Here is a 27060-nt window from a genome sequence, read left to right on the forward strand (position 1 = left end):
CGCCCCTGCTCTCAGGTATCCATTTATTTGAGAGCCACTATTATTCAGGGCCAAGGTTGGAAAAATTCCAACCTTAGATCAAGAAACCCAGGAATCGAACCCAGGTTTCCCACATGACAGTCAGATGCCCTACTGACTAGACCACTGCAGCTCCCAACGTAATCTTTGACTGAACAGTTGCAATTGCATCTGACTAACATGCAGAGACCTAGGTTTGATCCCCAGCAAGGGAGAACAGTTGTTTTTTTACCTGTTCAAGCGGCTCAGACACACACTTAGCATCATATAAAGTGGGTACCTGGAGGAAACTCTGGGGGGGGGGGGGGGTTTAAGGCAGCTAGAGGCATGGTGCTGATCACATCACTCTCACCTTCCTCTGCGATCAAGAAAGTGTGGGGCCCTAACTCCACATCTCCTAAATGCTTTCTTGGCATGGTGCAAAGCACAGGGAAACACTTTACTTTCTTTTTAAAGTTGCACTTCATCCAAATCCAAGATCTACACATCCATAAATTTACTATGTTCAAATTACTGATAAACTTACCAGTAAATTAAGTGTACTGTCTTCACTTGCTGCATCTTCAATATCACTCATGATGTTTTCAAGTCTTTTATTAGTGTAATTCCCTATTCTTGAATCTTCCTGAGCCTGTAAACAGAGAGGAAACAATTTTCTACAGTGATAGATCAATTCAGTAAAGAAATGTGCACATTAAAACACCAAGTTTGTTACGAATTTCAAAACACACATAATTGAAATGAAGGAAAACATACAGGATGTCACCTGCTCTCAGTCCCTGATTTTTGTTCATAAAAATCAAACTATTGGTAATAATGTAATGAAATTTGCTACAGACACCTTGGTGTATAAGGAGCATGGTGACGTGATTGGAGATGGCACCACAGTCTCTCTAGTCCTTGCGTGGGCACGCACAAGCATCTGGGGGATTCTGCCGTTAAATGCAAAAACAGAGTCCACAAAGGCATGCCAGCGACAATTTATTGCACAGTTTGGGGTCTGGAAACCACCAGCAGAGTCTTGTGTTCAATATTTGGTGAAGAAACTGGAAACAACGTGAACATTGTTGGATGTTCATGAAGGACATCCAAAACTGCCAGAAGCAACAATGTAGAAAGTGAAAAACAGATTGCTGGCCTCCGCAAAGAAGTTGTTGGGTAGACTGTCACAGTAAATAGGAGTTTCCACAAGCACATATCAACGAGCTGCCAAAAAAAGCAAGCTGTATGCATATGGTTATTGCTGTGCAACAATTTCAACCAACAGACAAAGTGAAAAAAGTCAATTAACAAACCACTTCCAACACTCGCTGTGATGTTATCATGCTTCTAATACAACAAGGTATGTCCGTAGCAAATTTCATTACATTATGACCAATAGCATGATTTTTATAAACAAAAATCAGGGCCAAGAGTGAGTGAAGTACCCTGTATAATGAAGAGTTTAATATTTTGCAACAGCCTGACTGCATATACACTTTAGAATCAAAGACTGCACTAGCATTATGCAGCCAGTCATGTTGAATGAAAATTTGCTTTCACCAATGTTGTCTGCATGATTGGTTGTGGTGGTAGTTACTGGGTAGCTAATTTGAATCTGGGGCTGTGGTTGTATGTGGAAGATTGAAGGTGGTTGTTTGTGGGGTGGAGATAATCGTGCATTTATACTGATATAATTGACATCGACCATGTCAATACTGGGTTATTCCATTTCAAATCACCCAGGCCATGTCACCACCTGACAAGAATCTCCATGAAAGTTTGTCCAGTTAAGCATTCACCTAGGTAAGAAACTATATCAATTTCATTTCTTCTCTGGCATTAATTTTACAGTTGCAGGATTCAAATATATAGTTGTGATGTGTTTGTGTGTGTCTTGTGTAGTAGTTGTGCTGTCTAATGTGTTTGTGTTTGTCTTCTGTAGTAGTTCCTCCATTCATATTGGGGGTTAGGCGTAGAGCTGACAGCTCTGCACTGTAAAAAGCTATGTCAAGAATCAGCAATATAAGGCCATGGATGTTCCCAAAGTAAAATATTCCGGAGGTAAAATAGTCCCCCGTTCGGATCTCCGGGTGGGGACTACTTTGGGAAGTCCCTGGACTAAGGATAAGATCTTCATTAGGAATAAGGATATTAAATTAGGCACCTGGAATGTTCTGAGCCTTTACCGGCCAGGGGCATTTCAGTGTACAGTTAATGAGATAGTTAAGTATAAATTAGATGTAGTAGCTGTCCAGGAAGTTAGGTGGCCAGGAGAAGGGAATTGTAAAACTAAAAATTATACTTTTTTCTATGGTGGTACTGAAAATCATAATTTTGGAACAGGCTTTTTCATAAATAATAGAATTATCTCGGCTCTTAAAACAGTAGAATTTATTAATGATAGGATATCATATGCAGTTTTACAGGGTAGGTGGTGTAAAATTATTTTAATAAACATACATGCACCAACGGAAGATAAAGATGATAATACTAAAGATGATTTTTATACAGAGTTAGAACAGGTCTTTGATAAATTTTCTCAGTATGGTATGATATGAAAATTCTGTTAGGTGACTATAATGCACAGATTGGCAAAGAAGAGACATTTAAACACACGATTGGTAAAGAAAGTCTTCATGAATTAAGTAATGATAATGGTATAAGATTGATTACTTTTGGAACCTCAAAGAATTTAATTGTGAAAAGTACCACTTTTAAACATAAAGATATCCATAAATATACCTGGTCTTCTCCAGATGGTAAAACTCATAATCAGATAGATCATATTCTCATTGATAAGAGAAGGCATACTAGTATAATTGACGTTCGTACACATAGAGGTGCTGACTGTGCCAGTGACCATTATTTAGTAATTGCTAAATTAAGAGAAAGACTCTCAGTGATAAATCATAAGCAACAAAATCTAAAAGTTCTAAAATTTGATACAGGAAAGTTTACTGATGAAAGAATTAAGAAAGATTACCAAATTAAACTGTCAAATAGATTTGATGTTTTGCAGGATTTAAATGACGATGAAAATATAAATGAAACAGACGTAAATAAGAATTGGGAGCACATACGTAATTCAATAGAATCAGCAGCTAAAGAAAGTATAGGATACCATAAACCGAGAAAAAGTAAGCCATGGTTTGATAATGAATGTCATAATCTAATAGAAATAAGAAATCAGGCTAGACTTAGGTGGTTAAATAACTCTGATGATACAAATCTAAACAATTATAATAGAATAAGGCGAGAAGTTAACCACACGTTTAGAAGTAAAAAAAGGGATTACTTGAAAAGCAAAATTAACGAAATTGAAACAAACAGCAAGAATAAAAATATCAGAGATTTATATAAAGGTGTAAATGAGTTTAGAAAGGGGTGGCAACCTAAAGTAAACTTGATAAAAGATAAAGACGGTGATTTTCTAGCTGACCCAAGCGATATTCTAAATAGATGGAAGAACTACTTTAATGACCTTTTAAATGTCCATGTAGGAGATAAATCAGAAGTAAATGAAGTACACACAGCAGAACCTTTAGTTCCAGAACCTAACTTGACTGAAGTTAAAGATGCTATTAAAAGGCTAAAGAATAACAAAGCACCTGGCATTGATTTAATACCAGCTGAGTTAATTAAATATGGTGGAAATTCATTAATATGTAAAATTCATAAATTAATTTGTTTAACATGGAATAAAGAAGAAATCCCTTAACAGTGGAAAGAATCCATAATTGTTCCTGTGTTTAAAAAAGGTGATAAAATGAACTGCAATAATTACCGTGGAATTTCTCTACTCTCAACAACATATAAAATATTATCTAACATTCTTTTAACAAGACTAACCCCATATGCTAATGAAATTATAGGTGATTATCAATGTGGATTTAAATGCAACAGATAAACTACAGATCAAATTTTTCACATCAGACAGACACTTGAAAAGAAGTGGGAATATAATCAAAATGTCCATCAGCTATTCATTGATTTCAAAAAAGCATATGATTCGGTCAAAAGAGATAAATTATATAATATATTAGTAGAGTTTGGAATACCTAAGAAGCTTGTTAGTATGATAAAAATATGCACCAGTGAAACAGAAAGTAAAATTCGTGTGGGTATTAATATGTCTGACAAATTTACAATTCATGATGGGTTAAAACAAGGAGATGCATTATCTCCATTGCTCTTTAATTTTGCCTTAGAATATGCTGTTAGGAAGGTAAACGAAACTAAAGAAGGACTAAAATTAAATGGTGTGACTCAGTTGTTAGCTTATGCAGATGATGTAGACTTACTGGGGGATGATGTGAATGCAATTAAGGATAATGCTAAAATATTTTTCAAAACTGCTAAATAGATAGGTTTGGAAGTTAACAAAGAGAAAACTAAATATATGCTTACAGGCCGAAACCAAGTGTTAGGTAATAATCAAAATCTAATTATTGATAACAACTCGTTTGAACCAGTTTCCAAATTCAAATACTTAGGAGTAATATTAACAAATGAAAATTATATTAAAGAGGAAATAAAAAGTAGGCTTAATTCAGGAAATGCATGTTACTTCTCTCTTCATAAACTTTTGTCTTCTCGTTTAATATCTAAGAAACTAAAAGTTAAAATATACAAAACAGTAATTTTGCCTGTAGTATTATATGGATGTGAAACTTGGTCCCTTACATTGAAAGAGGAACATAAATTGAGAGTATTTGAAAATAAGATCCTTAGGAAAATATTTGGACCTAAAAGGGATGAGGAGACAGGTGAGTGGAGAAGGTTACATAATTTAGAACTACATAATTTGTATTCATGTCCAGATATTATTAGAATAATTAAATCAAGAAGACTTAGGTGGGCAGGCCATGTGGCACGAATGGGAGAGGAAAGAGGAGTTTACAGGATTCTTGTTGGGAAACCTGATGGTAAGAGACCAGTAGGAAGGCCAAGACGAAGATGGAGGGACAACGTTGAGATGGACCTAAGGGAAATCGGTAGGGATGGAAAAGAGTATATAGATCTTGCTCAAGATAGGGACAGATGGAAGGCCTGTGTTGCTGCAGCCATGAACCTTCGGGTTTAAGAAGGCTAGAGAATTAGTTAGTTGGATTCAAATATATTAATTAAAGATCTATATATTTTAGCATGCAACCTTCAAAGCTCAGCGATTTACTTTTCTGTAAGCCAATCAAAGTGTGCAGATTCAGTGAAAAATGCTCAAAGACTTCAGTGTTTCTCTTACTGTTGCATTGAATAGTTGATATTAATATTGGATGAGTAATTTGAACCCACTCTGTATTTATTTTTCATTAATCCTTTAATTATGTTCTAAGATATTATGGAAAAAAAATTGTGGGTCTTCAATGGCTTATGCATAAAATTTATATTTGTTTGTTTGATTACGGTTATTTATCATCGCTTTTCTGCCACTTTTGGCTGATTGCAACAATGAGGATGAGTGAAGACATGATGCAAGTAACGAAGAAAAGACATACAAAGAACATGCATGCCAAAGCCAGGATTCAAACCTGGGACTCCTGGTGTATAGTGCAACACATTGATGCTAATTTATGAAACACATTAATGGTGACTTCAGTTAAAAGCACTGATATTATACATTACATAGACTTTTCTTAATTTAAGAGGCACACCTCAAAAAAAAAAAAAAAAAAAAAAAGCCGATAATTTTTTACTTGGGACAGGCAACACTGACGAAGCTGCACGTGAACGGAAGCATGCTTTAGTGTTCTGTGCCTGCAACAGAGGTATATTTCTCAGTGTGGAGGTGCGTAAGTGCAAGTAGCAGGAAGTTGAAATGACTGCTGTAATAGAAAATCCCGCCAAATGCAAGGTGAGGTCGGTTATTAGATTTCTCAATGCAAAAGGACTGAGTGCAGCTGACATTCATCGCGAATTGTGTGCCATTTACGGACCAACAGTAATGAGTGAAGGAAAGGTAAGACAATGGTGCCGTGCTTTTCGGGAAGGACGTTCAAATTTTCATGAGGAGGAGCGGAGCGGCAGGCTTAGTGTTCAGAAGGACAACCTTGTGCAACGTGTTTATGAGAAAGTGTGGTCCAATCGGAGTTTCACCATTACTGATCTAGGCAAGGAGTTTCCTGAAGTGTCTGATAAAACATTGCACTGAATTGTAACTGAAAATCTGGGTTATTGCAAACTGGGTGCGAGGTGGGTGCCAAAAAAGTTGACAAACATGAAAGAATGAAATCAGCACGTGATTTTTTGGCTCGCTGGGAGAAGGATGGGGATGACTTGTTTTCTCACATAATGACTGGAGACAAAACCTGGATATCGTACGTCACTGGTGAGTCGAAGCAGCAATCCATGCAATGGTGTCACTCCAGTTCACAGAAACCGAAGAAATTCAAGCAAACACCATCACATCGAAAAAGCATGGCAACAGCATTTTGGGACCAAAAAGGTGTAATCCCATGCAGGACGAACCATCATAGCAGATGTGTATTGCCAAACACTGTAATCTGCAACGTGCCATCCAAAACCGTCGAAGAGGAATGTTACGGTCCGGAATTCTGCTTATTCATGACAATGCCCACCCCATACACAGCTGACCGTACTGTTGAGACAATTCAAAAATTCCGATGGGAATGTTATAATCACCCACCATACAGTCCCGATCTTGTCCCAAGTGATTACTTTCTGTTCCTTCATTTCAAAAAGTGGCTTGATTCGCAAAGTTTCGATGGTAGTGAAGTTCTCAAGACATCAGTTCTCGACTGGCTGATATCCCAGGCGGCAGATTTCTACGCAGAGGGTCTACGTAAATTTTTTCCACGGTACCAAAAATGCTTGGAGCGTCATGGTGACTATGTAGAAAAATAGCCAGGGTATGCACTTGTATAGCTTCAAAATAAAAATTTTCTCGCTTCATTTTATTCTCTGTAATAACCAATCTGCACTTTTTTTTTAGACACCCCTCGTATTATAACTGTCAATATACAGTGACAATGATTATATTGGTACCTAATAAAATAAACTAACTGCCTGAATTATCGTAGTACAACAATATTTATACAGACTGGGCCAAATGTGTGGAACCACTCCTATAAAAGACAAACAAGCTGATATGTCCATCAATCCAATAGGATGAGAGGGAAATTCATCTAGGCCATGCTACAAAGTTGGCTGACAAAAGTAAAGGTACACCCATGACTGGTACTCAAACCTGGACTCCTTGGTGGTGAGATCACAAGGCAACCATTCTGGTATCAGCCAAAACCTAACATTGGTCCATCCCTACTAAAAATACTCTCAAGTATAAAGATATTATATATTTTCCTGGTACTTGTAATATGTTGACAAGTTATCTTAAAAACAAAAGCAATTAATAGAGGCATGCAAATTTCGTTTTTGACGAAAACACGAAATATGAAATAACATGCTGTAATGTTCATTTTTCATGTTTCTGAAAAGTGTGAGGCACATTTTTTTACCCAATTTTGTCAAGAAATAATGCAAAATTAACTGCAAAACGTGAAATATACTCTTAAACATGAAATTTACTGTTTATATACCGACGCGACAGTCTGAAGTATCCTGTAAATTATGCAATTCATGGAGAATTTAATTCTGCTGTAAATATTTGAGAAGCAAAAATGGACCACTTTACCCAGGAATAAACTTAATACTTTGGTGACTACATAAATGTGCTATTAGAAGGGGTAAGTTTATTTTGTGTAATAAGTGCAGTTTTTAAATCAAATTTAGGATTATTTTCACAATTTTAAAACCAAAATGTCATTTTATGTAGCACTTTTGATGTGATTATTCACCGCTATAACACCAAAATTTTATTTTATTTACCGCTTTTGAACCCGAAATAGTCTGTTTTTGTACCGAAATTTTGCTTTTTATTTACCAAAAATATGTGTCTCTAGCAATTAATAATTTTCTTGAAAACTGTAAGAAAAAAACTAATACAAGCAGTATAGACTATATTTGTACCTTATTTGGATCCAAATTTCCAAAAGCTTGTCGTGAAGCCAAGCGCAATGATTTACATTCACGGGGCATAACGTGACAAAATCTTGAAGATGGAAAACTTGGAGACTTTTGATGTTCGGTTGTAGAGGCCTCATCAAATGCCTTGCACAGCTGTCTTCTAACTAAATGTAACTGTCTGTCTCCTCCTCCTCCATATCTTACTGGCTTAGATGATGAACCTCCAGTAAAAAAATAACACCAACAAATTAATTTAAGTAATGAACAGTTTTGGTTATGTACAAATTCACTATACTAATGACGATCATGGCATTTGGAATTGAAAACTTAAATTTATATGTCAGGCACAATTTAAACCCTTTCCAGAATGCCTGGGGCAGCCACAAATATTGTAGAACGATGCCAGTAAAGATAATGCACTTTTGGTGGCTGGAGAAAAATTTCCTCGACATTTGAAGCCACATTTTGCAAGGCAGAATTAGAATGTATAAACAATGTTAATAAATAAACAATATTTCTACAATTCTGGACAATTCATATTATTTTCTTCTTGAAAAAGACAATGTTCCAAATATATCAGAGGAATTTATTTTCTGAACATTCACCAAATTGTGTAATTATAACAATTGAATGTTATTTTTTCACACAAGAACTAATTTTACTGCTTTCATCACATCCTTTTACATAATCAGGGTGGCTACAAACAAGCAGAAATGAAATTCCCTGACTTTTCCAGGTTTTCCAGGACAAAATTTACATTTTTCCCTGACAATTACAAACTAAACTAAATCGATGTTTTTGCAAATGGAAATAATAAACTCATACAGATCCACGTATGGTTTTGTTAAGTATTGTTAAGTTTTGTTATATTATCTTCTATGAAATTGACTTAATTTCTCTATTCTCTATGATTTGAATTCAAACTGCAAAATAGTGAAGTTGGAAAATTATTACAATTCACAAGCTAGGGAAGGATTACGGAATGTTGTCATACGCATTAAGTTTAAAATAAAATACTTGATTATTTTTAAAGTTACCACTAATGAGATAAGAGTGAAGAGTGATTGATTAAGAAATACAATTTGTAATTTATCAGTCTCCTTACACATTCTCGGGATTATATGTTGATATTTCCACTGAGGTTTGGAACCCTCTGCTTGCAAGAACCATGAGTGCGGACTCATTTTTCAATGCATAAAGCTACTTCTCTCTTCTCTGTAAAGCAAACAACTTAACTCTTGCATATAAGTGAAACAATTGAATCGAACAAAATAAAGTGTCATATTTCCTTACATTATCAATGGGATTTCTGCTTCAGTACAGTATATCCAAGTGAAGTACTGTGAAACTGACAACATGCAGTTATACCATTAATGCTGACGAAAAGGTTATGTAGGTATTAGAAATTTAAAGCAAGCAATTTATAGAATTTCATTGTATAGGTACCTGACTTAGCTAACCACACATTAAAACAGGAACACACTAATAATAAAAGCTTCTGAAAGTTCATATACGAGGGGCATCCTGAAAAAAGGTCCAATGGTTCCTATACGCAGCACTAGTGGTCGGAGAGCGACACACACACATGCAGGCAGGAAGAAGTGGCATGTAGCTGTAATCTGGTACAGTTGCAATGCAGCCGTTTTAGGAAAGTTCTAGGTTAAATATTGCAGCTCTCATACAGTCTCGCACCGACTGCGATGTAGCCTACGTGTAGTAATCAGATTTTTGCACGCTCAGAATTTGGCACAGAGCCATCAGCAATCGCGTGATGTGTGCAGATCAGATGTCGTGAATGATAGTATGGTCAGACGATGGTGCAGACAATTCACGAAGGTCAATCGAATGTGCACAACCCCATACAGCTGAGTACATGCAGGTGTTCCATCACTTCAGGTGAGAGATTTTGGACCACTTTCTGTACAGCCCTGGCCTTGAATGTACCGAACAACAGTGGTGATTATGCCGAAAATTAGGTTAGGAATCACTGTTACTAATGCAATAAATTACAACTGATATTCTTGTTTTATTTATACCTAATCGGTAGGGACCTTGATATTTTGTTACTTTTTTCAAATTGGTGTATTTTTTTTTTACTATAACGTGTTATTTTAACCAAAATTCACATTTTCATTTTAGCGCATTTTCTGGCAAATATCTCAAATTATACCTTCATGGTGTTTTAAAACTACTGTTTCAAATTGTAAGTCACATGGCTTACGCCTCTTCGTGAGAGTTTGATATCTTGAAAGTTATTTTGGGAAAGTTATTTTCCATACCCCTTTTTTTAATTTTAAGGTATGGATTTTAGATAATGGAAATTTCCCCGTATATACTGAAGGGTGCATAATGGCCATAAGTGGCGACGCACCCCAAAAATTAAAATCAATCAATCTCATGTGACCAGTACCGATATATTAGTGTTACGTTTCCCAAAATTCGCGTTTTTGTTTTAGAACATTTATCTGCCAAATATACTGAAACTTAATACTCCATTGTGCTTTTAAACTATTATTTTAAATTGCAGGTCACATGGTCTACGTATTTTCGTGACAGTTTGATATGTTGGAACTGATTTTTGAGGAAGTAAAAGTAAATAGCTCCCCTGCACTTTTCCATGAAGGTGTATAGGGGTTTGGAGTTAGGGCCCCACACTTTCTTGATCACGGCTGAAGGTGGGGGTGATGTGATCAGCACCACGCTCCTGGCTACCTTTATCCCTCAAAGGGTGGTGCCGGAGCAGTTTGAATAGGTGGAAAACATCCCGGTTCTCGCCCGCAGGGGATCGACCCCGGATCTCTCGCATAGCAGTCAGACGCCCTAACGACTGAGCTCCATTATTACTCGCTCGACAAATGCCGATGGTGCACACTTAGCTTGGTAATTCAAAACATATCACGTGCGACAAATACTGAAGATCCTCCCGGGTGACGGTAGATACGCACTCGATCTCCTGTTAGAACCCAGCCACTTTTACATGATTTAATGTGGCTGTCGGAATTATTCCATGTACGTATAACTCTATAGTTAACTCTTGAATAAAATGTTGGAAAACTTGCATGTTCTATGTACACAAACATGGCCTAGAAAAGACAAACATGTTGGATTTCATGGAATTTTTCATTGTTTTACGACATTTCTTTAAAAAAAATCGCTAAAAACTCCAACAATTCGCATTTTATGCCAAATATGCATTATTTCGATAATTCTAACGGGCGAAAAATGTGTCCAGACATCACTGCACATTCCTAAACATAACTTCACAGCAATTACAATTTTTCACGGTTTTGGCGTTTGCGAAATATCAATGTCCCTACTAACAGACAGAGCAGAGAGTGGCGTTAATTTCATTGCAATACTAGTCTTGCAGTAAATTTGAGGTTGGGTTGCAAATTTTTATAATGTTCACCAATGCAGATTTATGTTTAACTTTTTCGTGATAGTATTCAATATATATCCCGTTTGGTTGGATTCTTCTTGATATCTAAGAATAGTGCAATGTCATTGTAAACGTATGTTAACTTGTGCGAAACCAGTAATACGTCAGGATGATGAAAGAAGACCTTCGTAAGCACTGCTACATTAAAGAAGCTGAAGTGAGCCAGAAGAGTAATAAATTCCAGCAGCATATTTGCAGTCTAAAGCTCTTCTTGTTTATGCACGAAATTTTTGTTGGATGTTGCAGTCAATGCAATTTCTGTCGCATGTTGTAGTGAGATACTTAGTCGGGTGGCGATATTCGACAAAAATCGTATGTATCAATGGAACCTATTTGTTTCAATGTTCCTTCAGTTTGCCCAAGAAAATGCCTTACTACGACGTCCGACAACTATTGGACGGCGCCACCGGCTCTTATCCCCTTCATCTGTTAAAGTTCCCTTACTACTCCTATACGGACAAGAAAAAAATGATAATTCAATGCATTTTCCATGTAATATTTAGAGGCTTAACCTTTACTCCCCCGGTATCATCAGAGTAAGGTCGTACTGGCCCGATGATACCATATGATATCATGGTGCTGATTACGAAATAAATATGCTTTTCGGAACTTCATACTCTTATGTTTGGGTGGAAACTCTGACACAGGTCTGGAGCAAGCCTGGGAAATTCATACTGATGACCAATCTCCCCCCTCTCCCCGCAACATATCCATGCCACATTTCCGAACAGAGTTTCACATTTTGGTTCATTATTCAACTTCTCCCCAAATAGCGGGAGAAGAAGGGGCAAACTCCAGATTTTTATAGTTTTTTCATTGAAATTCGGGGGTCGCGCCCCCCAAAACCCCTTTCCTCGGTTCGGCGTTCTGAATTGTACACTGTTGCATGCTCTGATGTTCTAGCTGAAAAACAAAACTTATCCGAAGTAGATTGCTCCCATAGTGCCCGAGTTATAACAATTTTCTGAGTAATATGCAAATCACCTTTTTTTAGTAAAAAACAGAGTTTCACATTTTGGCTTATTATTCAACTTGTATCGCACCCAAGAACATGAAACATATTTCATTCTCTCTGGAAACGTCCATTCTTTGAAGACAATACTAAGGTTTGCGCCTTCTCTCCAAAATAGCGGGAGAAGAGGAGGCAAACTCCAGATTTTTATGTTTTTTTTTCATTGAAATTGGAGGGTCGTGCCCCGCAAGCCCCCTTCCTCGGTCCGGCGTACTGAATTATACACGGTTGCATGCTCTGATGTTCTATCTGACAAACAATACTTATCCGAAGTAGATTGCTCCCATAGTGCCCGCTTTTTAAAACTTTACCTCCAAAAATGCAAATTACCTATTTTTCGTAAAAAAAAAAATCACATTTTGGCTTATTATTCAACTTGTATGGCACCCAAGAACATGAAACATGTTATGTTCTTTTGAGAAAGTCCATTCTTTGAAAAGAATACTAAAGTTCGCGCCCTCTCCCCAAAATAGCGGAGGAAGAAGGAGCAAACTCCAAAGTTTTATGTTTTATCCATTGAAATTCGGGGGTCGTGCCCCCAAGCCCGCTTCCTCGGTCCGGCGTTCTGAATTGTACACGGTTGCATGCTCTGGTGTTTTAGCTGCAAAACAAAACTTATCCGAAGTAGATTGCTCCCTCCCATAACAATTTTCCTCCAAAAATGCAAATTACCTATTTTTCGTAAAAAAAAATAATAAATCACATTTTGGCTTATTATTCAACTTGTATGGCACCCAAGAACATGAAACATGTTTCACTCTCTTGAGAAATGTCCATTCTTTGAAAAGAATACTAAAGTTCGCGCCTTCTCCTCAAAATAGTGGGAGAAGAGGGGGAAACTCCAGACTTATGATTTTTTCCATTGAAACTCGGGTGTCGTGCCCCCCCCCCCCAAACCCACCTTCCTCCGTTCAACATTCTGAATTGTACACGGTTGCACGCTCTGGTGTTTTATCTGCAAAACAAAAGTTATCCGAAGTAGATTGGTCCCATAGTGCCCAAGTTATAACAATTTTCCTTCAAAGAGTGTTCGAATTTAAAATTCCCGCAGAGAAGCCTGGGCGAGAGACACACCTACCCCCCCTCCCTCTCTCTCTCTATATATATATATATCCTCCTGCCATCACTGGTTTCTGGCACCGTGGTGTGCATAAAAAGGGGCCTAAAAGTTGAGGCTGAAACTTACGATCGAGATTTCCTGTTCCCGTGCAGAGTTCCATAACGATATTAAAAAAAAATTATAAGACGAAATTCCCTGACATTTCCCTGACTTTTTTTGACACCTCAAATTCCCTGACTTTTCCCGGTTTTCCAGGTCTGTCGCCACCCTGATAATGTGTCAGATGCAATGGTCAGTTCACAAGTTACATTTTGCTTGCACAGTTCAAAACTGTACAGGGCAAGTTGTTGTAGTTCTGATGCATCTACATGCTGCGTCTTGCTGTACAGTTTTTTCTCAGTTCCACGCAGTCTATTATTGAGGAAGTGATACTCTGATCAATTTTCGCAGTTTGTCTTGCAAAAAGAAGGCAAATTAAACGTCTTAAGAGCAAGATACGTTCAAGAGGTCCAGACCCTGGCTACTGAAAAGTCAACAATTCTCTCACGTGAGGTTACTTCGTGAATTACGGGGTGAGAAACAAGTGCGAAACATTGTGCTGCTTTACTTATCACCCATGTCCTCTAATAAATATATGAATAAATAAACCTTCACTGTAAACGTATGATACAAATTAGTGCTACCTAAAACACTTGACTAAGATTAGTATTTCTAATTCCAAAGAATACTTTACAATGTTAAAAAAACAAAAGTTAACCTAAATACTGTTTTTTGATAATTATCTTATCAAAAATGTATTTACAATTGGTTTCTCTTCTAATGTTGTCAAAATAACTTTTGTAACAACCAAGAGCAGATGCTTCAACCCTCATTCCCTATTGTTGACAACAATTGTAAATAAACAGTAATTTCAAGTATTTTACAATAGCAAAAGCAAACGGTGTGAGGTGTTAAAAAACATCATTGTTCAGTTGACAGAAAACTTGTAATTAGCACAATTGGACGGTACAGAAAAGGCCATAAACTTTAGTTGTTTAATGTCTTTTTGGACTGAAATTTATTCATTTATTCGCAAGAAATTCAACCAACTTTTTTGATCAAATGGCAATATGTAGTTATTGCGTTAATATGGAGTACATGTTGAGAAAAATTCTGGAATATGGAAATATGTAAAAATAACTAAAATATGTAAAACAAGAGCCAAAATTTCATATATGTACAAATATGGAAAATAATTTTTTTTTGAGTCTACATGCGGTATAGTCCATATCAATTCAGGCAGGATTGGGGGGGGGGGGGTTTACCTTCATAGTCTGAGATGTTATTGAATTAAACATATGATAAAATTCAGGACAAAGTAAGAAACCTGTATTTTTTTGTTTTGTCCAAAAAAAAAAAAAAAAAATCCTGGCCCAAGATACAGGCCACCAAAGATGGCACCTCGGGTGTCATTTCTCATGTGTGATATTCGGCAAAATATTAAAATGCTGTATCTCTGGAACGGGTCAAGATATTTTGTTTGTTTTTTTTATTTGAAAGAGAATAATTTTCTGATTAAAATAACCTCCGTTTGGAAATGTGTGTCCAAGTTCTCTTTGAAATGTCTTCTGACTAGGGCCACAGGAGAGTTAAGTGTGCTGACTATTTGCATATCCATAAAAGAGTGATATATAAGACTAGCAAAAAACAGACTTTCTTCAGGTTAGGAATAAAAAGTGCTCATTTCAAGACACTGTTTCAAAGTCTAGATGTTTCCAGATGGTCATCCTGTGAATGAAGCACATGTTCAAATTGCATCATTTTATCTGGAAGATAAATGGGACTGTTCTCGCCAGAGCGCCAACAAAAAAGACACTATAACAGTTGCAGGAGAAAAAGTGGTGAAAGTGAAAAGATACATGACCCGCAGTATTAAAGATACTTTCGCCATATATAAGAAGGAACATTCAGTATTCCACATTGGAAGATCAAAATTTTATGCACTACGACCTAAGTGTTGGTTCCACACCAACCTAGAGATGTCTGTGTGTGTACTGTGCCAATTTTGAACTTTCCGTGATAACTTTGAAGAACTTACTTGAAGGCGTGACATATGACACCTTGGTAGGACGTGTGAAGTTGTTAGTAGTCTGTGATGTAGAGCGAGAGACCTGTTTGTTCCAGGAAGGGAGGACTTGCCTTACAGACACTTGGTCTGGAAAACATAGCAGATGACTCTTCGGAAGTTACATATACAACATGGGAGGAAAATAAACTCATTAAGAAAACTGTTGCCATTGATACCTGGGCCTCCCCGATGGCGTAGTGGTAGTGTTGTCGCCTTGTAATCAAGGGATCCCGGGTTCGGTGGAGGCACATAGTGGTTCGGATTCCACTTTAAACTGTAGGTCCAGTCCCAATTAGCTGTACTGTGCACTAAATCGACTTAAAACACCAAATCAATCAAACCATTCATACCTTCATTGACGAACTTGGGAAACGGACAGTGAAAGCAGTAACACATCAACATCTGAAGAAATTGCAACAACACATTGCAGAAGTGAAGGGACGTGTAGAGGCTGAAGAACTATGTTTAGTGCTTTACTGTGATTTTGCTGAGAACTGGTCTGTGATTCTGCCACAAGAAGTACAAGGGTATCACTGGAGTAATGACCAAGTTTCAATTTCAACAGGAGTCGCATATCTTCAAAACATGACCACAAGTGTTGCAGTTCTAAGTGATGACAGAGGATATGACTCAGCACATGCATTGTTGGAAATACGCAAAATTCAAACAACAGCTGAAATCACAGGCAGAAAAGATCATTATTTCTGATCACTTCAAAAATAAACTGCTCGCCATTAAAAATGCAACACCCAGAAGGAGTAATCGGAATCGGACGAAATGTGCACAGTGTGTAGAGGAGAGGTGCAGAAGGAAATGATTAGGTGTTCAAGGCCGTCATGTGCGCCTGCCACGCCATCTGGTAAGTGGTACCTGTAGCAGGTCAGATAGGTGCAGACGAGCAGTGAAAGTGCATCATCGTGAGTGTAGTGTGTTAAAATCGGTCAGCAATGCCACGTCGTCGAATACGGCAGCGATTCCAGCAGGTTTTCCAGTTCGATCGCGGCCGAATTGTTGCATACCGTGAATGCGGATTATCCTACCGTGAGATCGGTGCCCGTGTAGGATGGAATGCATCCACAGTGATCCGTGTTCGGAACCAGTGGGTCCAGGAAGGCACTGTAGAGCGACGTAGAGGTTCACAACGTCCGCGTCGGACGACAGAACGAGAGGACAGACGTCTGATACGCATGGCCCTTACAGACAGAACGACCACGTCAACGAGGATTGCGCATGAAGTACGGGATGTTTTACAACGTCCAGTGTCCCCACGAACTGTGCTTAGTCGTTTGGCGAACCGGGGAATTTTTTCCCGGCGCCCACTGTTGCGGATTCCTCTGACACTAGAACATAGGCATTTGCGTCTGAGATGGTGCCAAGACCGTCGTGCATGGATGGCGGAGTGGAATGCTGTAGTGTTCTCTGATGAATCCCGCTTCTGTATAAAACATCATGATGCACGTACACGCATGTGGCGGCACCGTGGCACTAGGCTTCATGACGCCTGCATCATGCATCATCACACAGGGCCTTCATTGGGTATCATGGTATGGGGCTGCCATCGCCATAGGTGTTCATTCGCATCTCGTACGCATTCAAGGGACATTGAACAGCCAACGGTGCATCACACAGGTTCTCACCCCTGTTGCTGCCCCATTAATCCATGCACTGCATAATGCCACTTTTCAACAGGATAACGCGCGCCCCCATGTTGCAAGGAATGCCCTCGCATTTATGGAAGCTAACTACGTGCCCCTGATTCCTTGGCCAGCACGTTCGCCGGATATGTCGCCAATTGAACATGTCTGGTCCATGGTGGGTCGCCGGCTGGCCCAACTCAGGTTTCCGGCACGTAATGTTGAAGACCTCTGGCACCGTGTGGAAGCCGCTTGGGACGCCATACCGCAAGCAGACATCGACAGACTCATTCTGTCCATGCCTCGCCGTGTTGCAGCAGTTATTGCCGCCCGTGGAGGCTGTACACGCTACTAGCTCCTTGGGGTTATGCAACCATGTTCTACGTGTCACATGTCACACCACCGAGCTCTAACTGTAATCATTTTCTTATCTTATTATGAACTACATATTTGCCAAGTTTCGTGTTTCTATTTCATTTCCTTCTGGTTGTTGTAATTTTAATGGCGAGCAGTGTAGTTACCAACTGTTGAATCGACTAAGTCACTTGTGCCAATGGAGTGTGTATACAGTGCTACTGGTCATGGGAAGGGCCCTTGCGATGGTGTAGGAGGCCTGCTGAAGCACAACATTACAAAACAATCTTTCCAGTCCAAGTACAGCTGCAATTCAGAATGCCGAGGATTTTACAAGAGTGGTGATGTCATACACATCAACAGCCCTCCTCCTGTTGCCCAAAGAGGAAGTTGAAGAATTCCGCCAGCAGAAAATAGAAGAATGGTCCAACCAAACTACCCCTGTGAAAGGAATTCAGAAGACATGTCTGCTCACAGTGATGGGCAAACCTATATTGCATGAACTTTAAAGAGCAAGAAAGAAGAAATTTCCTTTGACCAACCAAGACCTCAGAAACTGCAGGAGAATATTCAGATTCACAACCTACAAAGAGGGATGTTTGTGGCCTGTGTGAATGACTGTGACTGGTGAATTGCAGAGGTTATAAATATCAGTTGTGAGTTAAATGAAATCATCGTGAACTTTATGCTACCACATGGACCGGCTGCAGGATATAGATTTCTAGCTGCAAGACCGCAACACCACCACCAGTGCTTACTTCCAATTCGCGATGTTTTAAAGAATGTGGGTGCTCCAGTTCCTATTGGTTCAACAGGAAGGCATCACTCAATATCAAAGGAAGATACTCATGCAGTTGAACAAATTTTTAGTTCATGAATTCATTTCAGTTCTAAGTAGAGTGCACAGAAGTGGTATGCTTTGGAACCTGTAATATGTTTTGGAACTTGCACATATATTTTGAAAGCTTTAATATATTTTGAAAGCTGTGTCTGTTACTTATATTTATGAATAATTAAAATGCCATGTAAAATAAGACTAGATTTTGATTTCATGAGACCAATAGGTGCAAATGTGGTAATAGAAACTGGTTTAATGTATGGCAAAATTTTCAATTGTTTATAAAACCTGTTAATCTCAAAAGTGGAAGTTCTCCTTTTCAGGGAATGTAGTACTGTATGGTACTGATAAAAAAAAAAAACATTTTTGGGATTGGCATTTTTGAAAAAATATATATACGAGGGTTGGGGCAAAAGTCATTGCAACTATTTTTTTCCTTGCAGATACCAGCCCAGTTGGAAAATGCAACATATACAGATGAAAGAACGAGGGGGGAACTACATGTGGGGACAGTTAAAACACGCGAACATTGTGCCTCACATAGTTATTACGATAGTGTACAGGACAAGACTGGTTTGATTGTGCAAAACAATTACATACCTGTTCTACAGTTGACAGAACAAAACTGGTGTCATTGTGTGCCACTTCGTTCCACATGGCAGAACAGTGACAGAAGAGTACTACAGGAACTTACTTGTGCGACAGGTACGATGTGGCATTTGGGAGAAACGTCCGGACCTTCTGGACAGTGCAATCATCCTGCACGACAACGCTAGACCACATAAACCAGAGTGTGTACGGTGTCAACTGCAACGCTGGGGATGGGAAGAATTGGAGCACCTGCCATACTCTCCTGACATTTCACCCTGTGACTTTCATCTCATACACAAGGTTAAGAAACCAGTATGTGGAAGGCGGTTTGCGACACGAGAGGACATTGCCAATGCTGTGCAACAACAGATGACCCCGATTCACCCATGGTGCAATCAATGGTGACGCAGATGGTATTCCGAGTCTCAAACATCGTTGGCAGCGTGTGGTGCACATGGCAGGTGACTACTTTGAGAGCCTCTAGCCCCAATTTTGTTCTGTCAACTGTAGAACAGGTATGTAATTGTTTTGCACGATCAAACCAGTATTGTCCTCTACACTATCGTAATAACTATGTGAGGCACAATGTTCGCGTGTTTTAACTGTCCCCACATGTAGTTCCCCCCTCGTCCTTTCATCTATATATGTCGCATTTTCCAACTAGGCTGGTATCTGCAAGAAAAAAAAAATAGTTGCAATGACTTTTGCCCCAACCCTCGTATATATATATTTTTTTTGATTTTCAAACAAAAAAATTTAGAAGGCTACAGCAAGAGAACTTGGACACACATTTCCAAACGGAGGTTATCATTTTAATCAGAAAATTATTCTCTTTCAAATAAAAAAACAGCAACAAAATATCTTGAACCATTCCAGACATAGAGCATTTGTAATATTTTGCCAAAAATCGCACATGAGAAATGATGCCAGAGGTGCCATCTTCGACAGCCTGTATCTCGGGCCAGGAATTTTTTTTGGGACAAAACAAAAAAATACAGGTTTCTTACTTTGTCCTGATTTTTAACATATGTTTAATTCAATAACATCCGAGACTATGAAGGTAAGATTTTTTCCTTTGCCTGCCTGAATTGATATGGACTATGTCATGCCATGATGCACAAAGATAATACAAAATATAACAGATTTCAGTTTCACACAAATATGTATTTACATGTAAATCCATTCCATGCTGATGCCACAGACACCAACTTTTGCACACACCAATAAAATCTTGCCAATAACTAGGAGGGAGCGAACAAAGTGACGATTTCAGCAACAAGACCAGAACCTTCAATAAATAAATACTTTGTATTTCCCTAACTTGTTTATGTAATACTAGGCATGTTGCTTGTTCATCCACTTCACCACAGCAACTCCTATTATATTCAATTTGCACAATAACAAATTATGAAGCAACTTTATGCATCAGAGCTACAGAGAAGTTGAATAACACTGACTAATGTCACCTAAATTTCATAAAGATGTTATGCCTACCTCTTGATCTTTGTGCAGATTTAACCAACTTGACCGGTTGAGGATGTGTCCGTTTCTCTTTCCCATATAACAATTGTCGGGCTCTTTTTTCTTCAGAAACTTTCTGAGCTATCTCCTTCAAATCATTGACATTTCTTTTCTGTAATTAATAATAAATAATATAATTATAATAATGTCACATTTCACAATTTATCATGTTAATTAAACAGCACACACATACATAGAACAATTACACAAGTTTCAAATTAGCCAGGCTCTGTGGTGAAGTGGTTAGCACATCGCTCTATGACTAAAGGGGGTGGTTAGCACATCGCTCTATGACTAAAGGGGTCCCAAGCTCGAATCACAGCATGGGCATAGGTGTTCTTTGTGAGTGTCCTTTCATTAATTTCATTGTATCATCACTCATTCCCATCTTCGTGATTAGCCAAAAGTTGCAGAAAAGCGAAGTAAAATAAACCAAATCAATTTAATTTCAAATTGTACTTTGAAGTAATAGTCAGTTTCTCTGCAGCAGTATATTAAATTTACACTTCAAGTAATTATGAATATTGAAGCAGCATGCATTCTGGGTATGCAATGCATATCCACAACAATACAAGAAAAAATGTATTTTTTTCTATTTGTCTTCACAAAGCATGAAAATAACCCAATTATTTTCATCCAGGAACCATTTCTGCAACCAGAACTCCAATTCCCACACAAAAATGTTGCTGCTGTCCTTCTGTATACTGACTCTCCCAAAGTCAGTACCAAACACCATGGTTTCTTTCAATGGTCCAAAAGCCCAGGGTATGAAAATTTTAAATTTTGAAAGGCTTGTAGGAGTTAAAGAGATAAACTATCTGTAATGTTAATGAACATTTGCCAGACATATATAACAGCTCTGAAGGACCAGTAAAGTGACGACAGGCATGGGATGTGTTGAGCACATTCGTTTCTACCAAGCACTGGCAAGGTGGTTCCTAACAGCCACTTCAGATGTTTCTTTTATGAGGTTTAAGATTGTGATATGCACGGTTTTAGATTTGTGTGTGGACAGAATGACAGTTTTTATAGCTACAATGTGGGTTCTTCAGTAAGTGTTTTTTACCATAACCTTTATGCTGTATCCTCAACTAACATTTTCTTAATGTGACCCATGTTTGGTGCCTAAGAATATGCATTAACCTGAAGAAGGAGTCAGTCTTGACCTCTGAAACGTTGTTTTGATTGACAAATCGTACTCACACCCGTAATTGATCTTAGATCTTTTTAAAGTTCTTCATTAAATGAGAAAATACAGGCAAGGACGTATTTAGGGGGGGGGGCGAAAGACTTACTAAGTACTAACATTAAATAATTAAAATAATAAAATAACTAAAGTTAAATAATGAAAATATACTTGTTTAATCGAGGGTTATTTATTTCTGCCAAACTTATTAGAAGGCAAGAATCAGATTGTGATCATACGACCATACAGTACCAAAGAAGATTCATTACTACTTATAATAACATGCATAAAATATTGTTTCCTCCGGTCAATCTGCGGCTCGCGAAGGCAACAGGGTGGCGTGAGCTTCCATCTTCCGAATCTTGCCAAATGCTGGCTGCGAGGCCAACTGTAGATGCATCGGTGATGAGGTAGGTTTTCTTGTTTTGAGAATACGGTTTGAGAACGGGAGAACTGAGAATTTTATCCTTTAGTTCATCGAACTCTTTCTGGTGCTGCTCTGTCCATTTGAACGGAACGTTCTTTTTCAAAAGTTTATATATGTTATCCGCTAAAAATGAGAATCCGGACACACATTTCCTAATGTAAGAACAAAGTGCTAAGAAGCTCTTCACGTGTTTCTTATTGCTAGGTGTTGGAAAATTCTTGATTGAATTAATGGTTTTGTCGGAAATTTTCATCCCTTTCGCAGAAAGAATATGTCCCAACACAATGGTTTCTGAAAATGCAAACTTACATTTCTTTATTCCAACTGTCATGTTTGCTTTCCTAATCCTATCAAATATTTGTTGAATTAGGGAGAAATTCTCTTCAAAAGTGGAAGTTGCTATGCACAAATCATCTACATAGGTGGCTACTTGATTGTCGGGAAGACCACTAAATACAATGTCCATTAGTCTATTCATAAAACTACTGAATGTCTTCATGCCCATAGGTAAACATTGGTAACGGAATGAACCACAACCTGGAATTGCGAAGCTGGTAACTGGACGTGATTCTTCTGATATTGGAATTTGAAAATAAGCTTGAGCCATGCCCAGTGTAGAGTAAAAAAAATTACCCGCAAAACGTGCTAAAATGTCATTGCAATCTGGAGTGGGATATGAAACATTTTATATTACTTTATTAATTTTCGAAAAGTCTGAAACTAGTCTGTAGGTTCCATTTGGTTTCTTAACTAAGAATATGCGATGACGAAATGGTGAGTTTTCACAAGGTTCAATGATCTGTTGTTCTTGAAGTCTTGTTATTTCATTTTTCATTTTTTCCCTTAAATTTATGGGTATGGGAATTTGCCTAGTAAATGGAGGAACACATTCAGCAACATCTGTGTGTTTGTCTTGTGTAGTCGTTCCTCCATTCATATTGGGGGTTAGACGTAGAGCTGACAACTCTGCACTGTAAAAAGGCATGTCAAGAAACAGCAATATAAGGCCATGGATGTTCCCAAGGTAAAATATTCCGGAGGTAAAATAGTCCCCCGTTCGGATCTCCGGGTGGGGACTACTTTGGGAGGTCCCTGGACTAAGGATAAGATCTACGTTAGGAATAAGGATATTAAATTAGGCACCTGGAATGTTCTGAGCCTTTACCGGCCTGGGGCATTTCAGTGTACTGTTAATGAGATAGTTAAGTATAAATTAGATGTAGTAGCTGTGCAGGAAGTTTGGTAGCCAGGAGAAGGGAATTGTAAAACTAAAAATTATACTTTTTTCTATGGTGGTACTGAAAATCATAATTTTGGAACAGGCTTTTTCATAAATAATAGAATTATCTCAGCTCTTAAAACAGTAGAATTTGTTAACGATAGGATATCATATGCAGTTTTACAGGGTAGGTGGTGTAAAATTATTTTAATAAACATACATGCACCAACGGAAGATAAAGATGATAATACTAAAGATGATTTTTATACAGAGTTAGAACAGGTCTTTTGATAAATTTTCTCAGTATGATATGAAAATTCTGTTAGGTGACAGTAATGCACAGATTGGCAAAGAAGAGACATTTAAACCCATGATTGGTAAAGAAAGTCTTCATGAATTAAGTAATGATAATGGTATAAGATTGATAACTTTTGCAACCTCAAAGAATTTAATTGTGAAAAGTACCACTTTTAAACATAAAGATATCCATAAATATACCTGGTCTTCTCCAGATGGTAAAACTCATAATCAGATAGATCATATTTTCATTGATAAGAGAAGGCATACTAGTATAATTGACGTTCGTACACATAGAGGTGCTGACTGTGCCAGTGACCATTATTTAGTAATTGCTAAATTAAGAGAAAGACTCTCAGTGATAAATCATAAGCAACAAAATCTAAAAGTTCTAAAATTTGATACAGGAAAGTTTACTGATGAAAGAATTAAGAAAGATTACCAAATTAAACTGTCAAATAGATTTGATGTTTTGCAGGATTTAAATGACGATGAAAATATAAATGAAACAGACGTAAATAAGAATTGGGAGCACATACGTAATTCAATAGAATCAGCAGCTAAAGAAAGTATAGGATACCATAAACCGAGAAAAAGTAAGCCATGGTTTGATAATGAATGTCATAATCTAATAGAAATAAGAAATCAGGCTAGACTTAGGTGGTTAAATAACTCTGATGATACAAATCTAAACAATTATAATAGAATAAGGCGAGAAGTTAACCACACGTTTAGAAGTAAAAAAAGGGATTACTTGAAAAGCAAAATTAACGAAATTGAAACAAACAGCAAGAATAAAAATATCAGAGATTTATATAAAGGTGTAAATGAGTTTAGAAAGGGGTGGCAACCTAAAGTAAACTTGATAAAAGATAAAGACGGTGATTTTCTAGCTGACCCAAGCGATATTCTAAATAGATGGAAGAACTACTTTAATGACCTTTTAAATGTCCATGTAGGAGATAAATCAGAAGTAAATGAAGTACACACAGCAGAACCTTTAGTTCCAGAACCTAACTTGACTGAAGTTAAAGATGCTATTAAAAGGCTAAAGAATAACAAAGCACCTGGCATTGATTTAATACCAGCTGAGTTAATTAAATATGGTGGAAATTCATTAATATGTCAAATTCATAAATTAATTTGTTTAACATGGAATAAAGAAGAAATCCCTTAACAGTGGAAAGAATCCATAATTGTTCCTGTGTTTAAAAAAGGTGATAAAATGAACTGCAATAATTCCCGTGGAATTTCTCTACTCTCAACAACATATAAAATATTATCTAACATTCTTTTAACAAGACTAACCCCATATGCTAATGAAATTATAGGTGATTATCAATGTGGATTTAAACGTAACAGATCAACTACAGATCAAATTTTTCACATCAGACAGACACTTGAAAAAAGTGGGAATATAATCAAAATGTCCATCAGCTATTTATTGATTTCAAAAAAGCATATGATTCGGTCAAAAGAGAGAAATTATATAATATATTAGTAGTGTTTGGAATACCTAAGAAGCTTGTTAGTATGATAAAAATATGCACTAGTGAAACAGAAAGTAAAATTCGTGTGGGTATTAATTTGTCTGACAAATTTACAATTTATGATGGGTTAAAACAAGGAGATGCATTATCTCCATTGCTCTTTAATTTTGTCTTAGAATATGCTGTAAGGAAGGTAAAAGAAACTAAAGAAGGACTAAAATTAAATGGTGTGACTCAGTTGTTAGCATATGCAGAGGATGTAGACTTACTGGGGGATGATGTGAATACAATTAAGAATAATGCTAAAATATTTTTCAAAACTGCTAAAGAGATAGGTTTGGAAGTTAACAAAGAGAAAACTAAATATATGCTTACAGGCCGAAACCAAGTGTTAGGTAATAATCAAAATCTAATTATTGATAACTCGTTTGAACCAGTTTCCAAATTCAAATACTTAGGAGTAATATTAACAAATGAAAATTATATTAAAGAGGAAATAAAAAGTAGGCTTAATTCAGGAAATGCATGTTACTTCTCCCTTCATAAACTTTTGTCTTCTCGTTTAATATCTAAGAAACTAAAAGTTAAAATATACAAAACCGTAATTTTGCCTGTAGTATTATATGGATGTGAAACTTGGTCCCTTACATTGAAAGAGGAACATAAATTGAGAGTATTTGAAAATAAGATCCTTAGGAAAATCTTTGGACCTAAAAGGGATGAGGAGATGGGTGAGTGGAGAAGGTTTCCATAATTTAGAACTACATAATTTGTATTCAGGTCCAGATATTATTAGAATAATTAAATCAAGAAGACTTAGATGGGCAGGCCATGTGGCACGAATGGGAGAGGAACGAGGAGTTTACAGGATTCTTGTTGGGAAACCTGATGGTAAGAGACCTGTAGGAAGGACAAGACGAAGATGGAGGGACAACGTTGAGATGGACCTAAGGGAAATCGGTAGGGATGGAAAAGAGTATATAGAACTTGCTCAAGATAGGGAAAGATGGAAGGCCTGTGTTGCTGCAGCCATGAACCTTCGGGTTTAAGAAGGCTAGGGAGTTAGTTAGTTAGTTCTATGTGTGCTTCCATTGAGTTTGTTTTAGAAAAGCACTCAGGATTCCAATACATGATATCTGCATAATTGTAATTAAATTTTGAATTTTGAGCTTTTGGTCATCTGTTAGTTCTGGATTTATATCAATTTGTTTAACGTCAAAATTTCCTATGTTTAGTGAGTCGTTTTAAAGTTTCCTGGTCTAAATTTTCGTCACCTTGCTCGAATGAATGATGTACTTTATGACCACTATTTACATTCGCATTGACGTTAGTGTCATAAATTTCAGAAATTATTTGGTTACTACCTGCTGAACCAATTGGAGTGTTTTTCTGTATTACTAATGGATGATTTTTTGTGTTTGGTAGCAAAATGTGGGGTTCTTCTTCATTAACTAATGCATAAGGTGCTAAAACATCTAATGAGTCCAACAATTCTTTATTCGGTTCAAATGTGTTATATTTATTCCCAATCTGGATGTTTTCTAGCTGTAGGTTTACATAAGTTGGGGATTTCGGTTTTAATGTTATTTTATGTTGTGCTACAAATGTTGAACTTTGATTTAAATATAACATTTGAAATATTTGATCAGGAATGGTGTGTACTTTGCTTTCGTCACTGGAAAATTGCCATTTTGGTGAATACGCTAATCTCTGCAATGAGATCGTATTATCTCCTAACAATATATTTGCTTTATGTAGATTTAAAAAAATCTGTGCCCAAAATTGCATACTGGAATTTTGTATTAGCTATTCTGAACGGGTGGCATTAAAATTTCCCACCGATTCGAAATCGTATGAAGGCAATTTGTCTGACAGTTATGGAATTTCCAATTATTCCTGCTATGG

At 37.3% G+C, this 27060-nt stretch overlaps 1 protein-coding gene across 3 annotated transcripts in view; it reads right to left on the reverse strand.

Moving 5' to 3' along the window:
* Nucleotides 1-27060, reverse strand: part of LOC145992067 (uncharacterized) — a 91346-nt gene that overhangs the window by 14301 nt on the left and 49985 nt on the right. For all 3 annotated transcript variants that reach the window (XM_083128236.1, XM_083128234.1, XM_083128235.1), the window contains 3 exons: nucleotides 20510-20648; nucleotides 7984-8201; nucleotides 545-649 (listed from right to left, as the gene is read on the reverse strand). In XM_083128236.1, coding sequence (XP_082984362.1) covers nucleotides 545-649; nucleotides 7984-8201; nucleotides 20510-20648 — 462 coding nt within the window. The remainder of the gene's footprint in view (nucleotides 1-544; nucleotides 650-7983; nucleotides 8202-20509; nucleotides 20649-27060) is intronic.

This window comes from Lepisma saccharinum, chromosome 9, assembly GCF_977018435.1.
Source record: "Lepisma saccharinum chromosome 9, izLepSacc3.1, whole genome shotgun sequence".
NCBI classification, from domain to species: Eukaryota; Metazoa; Arthropoda; class Insecta; order Zygentoma; family Lepismatidae; genus Lepisma; species Lepisma saccharinum.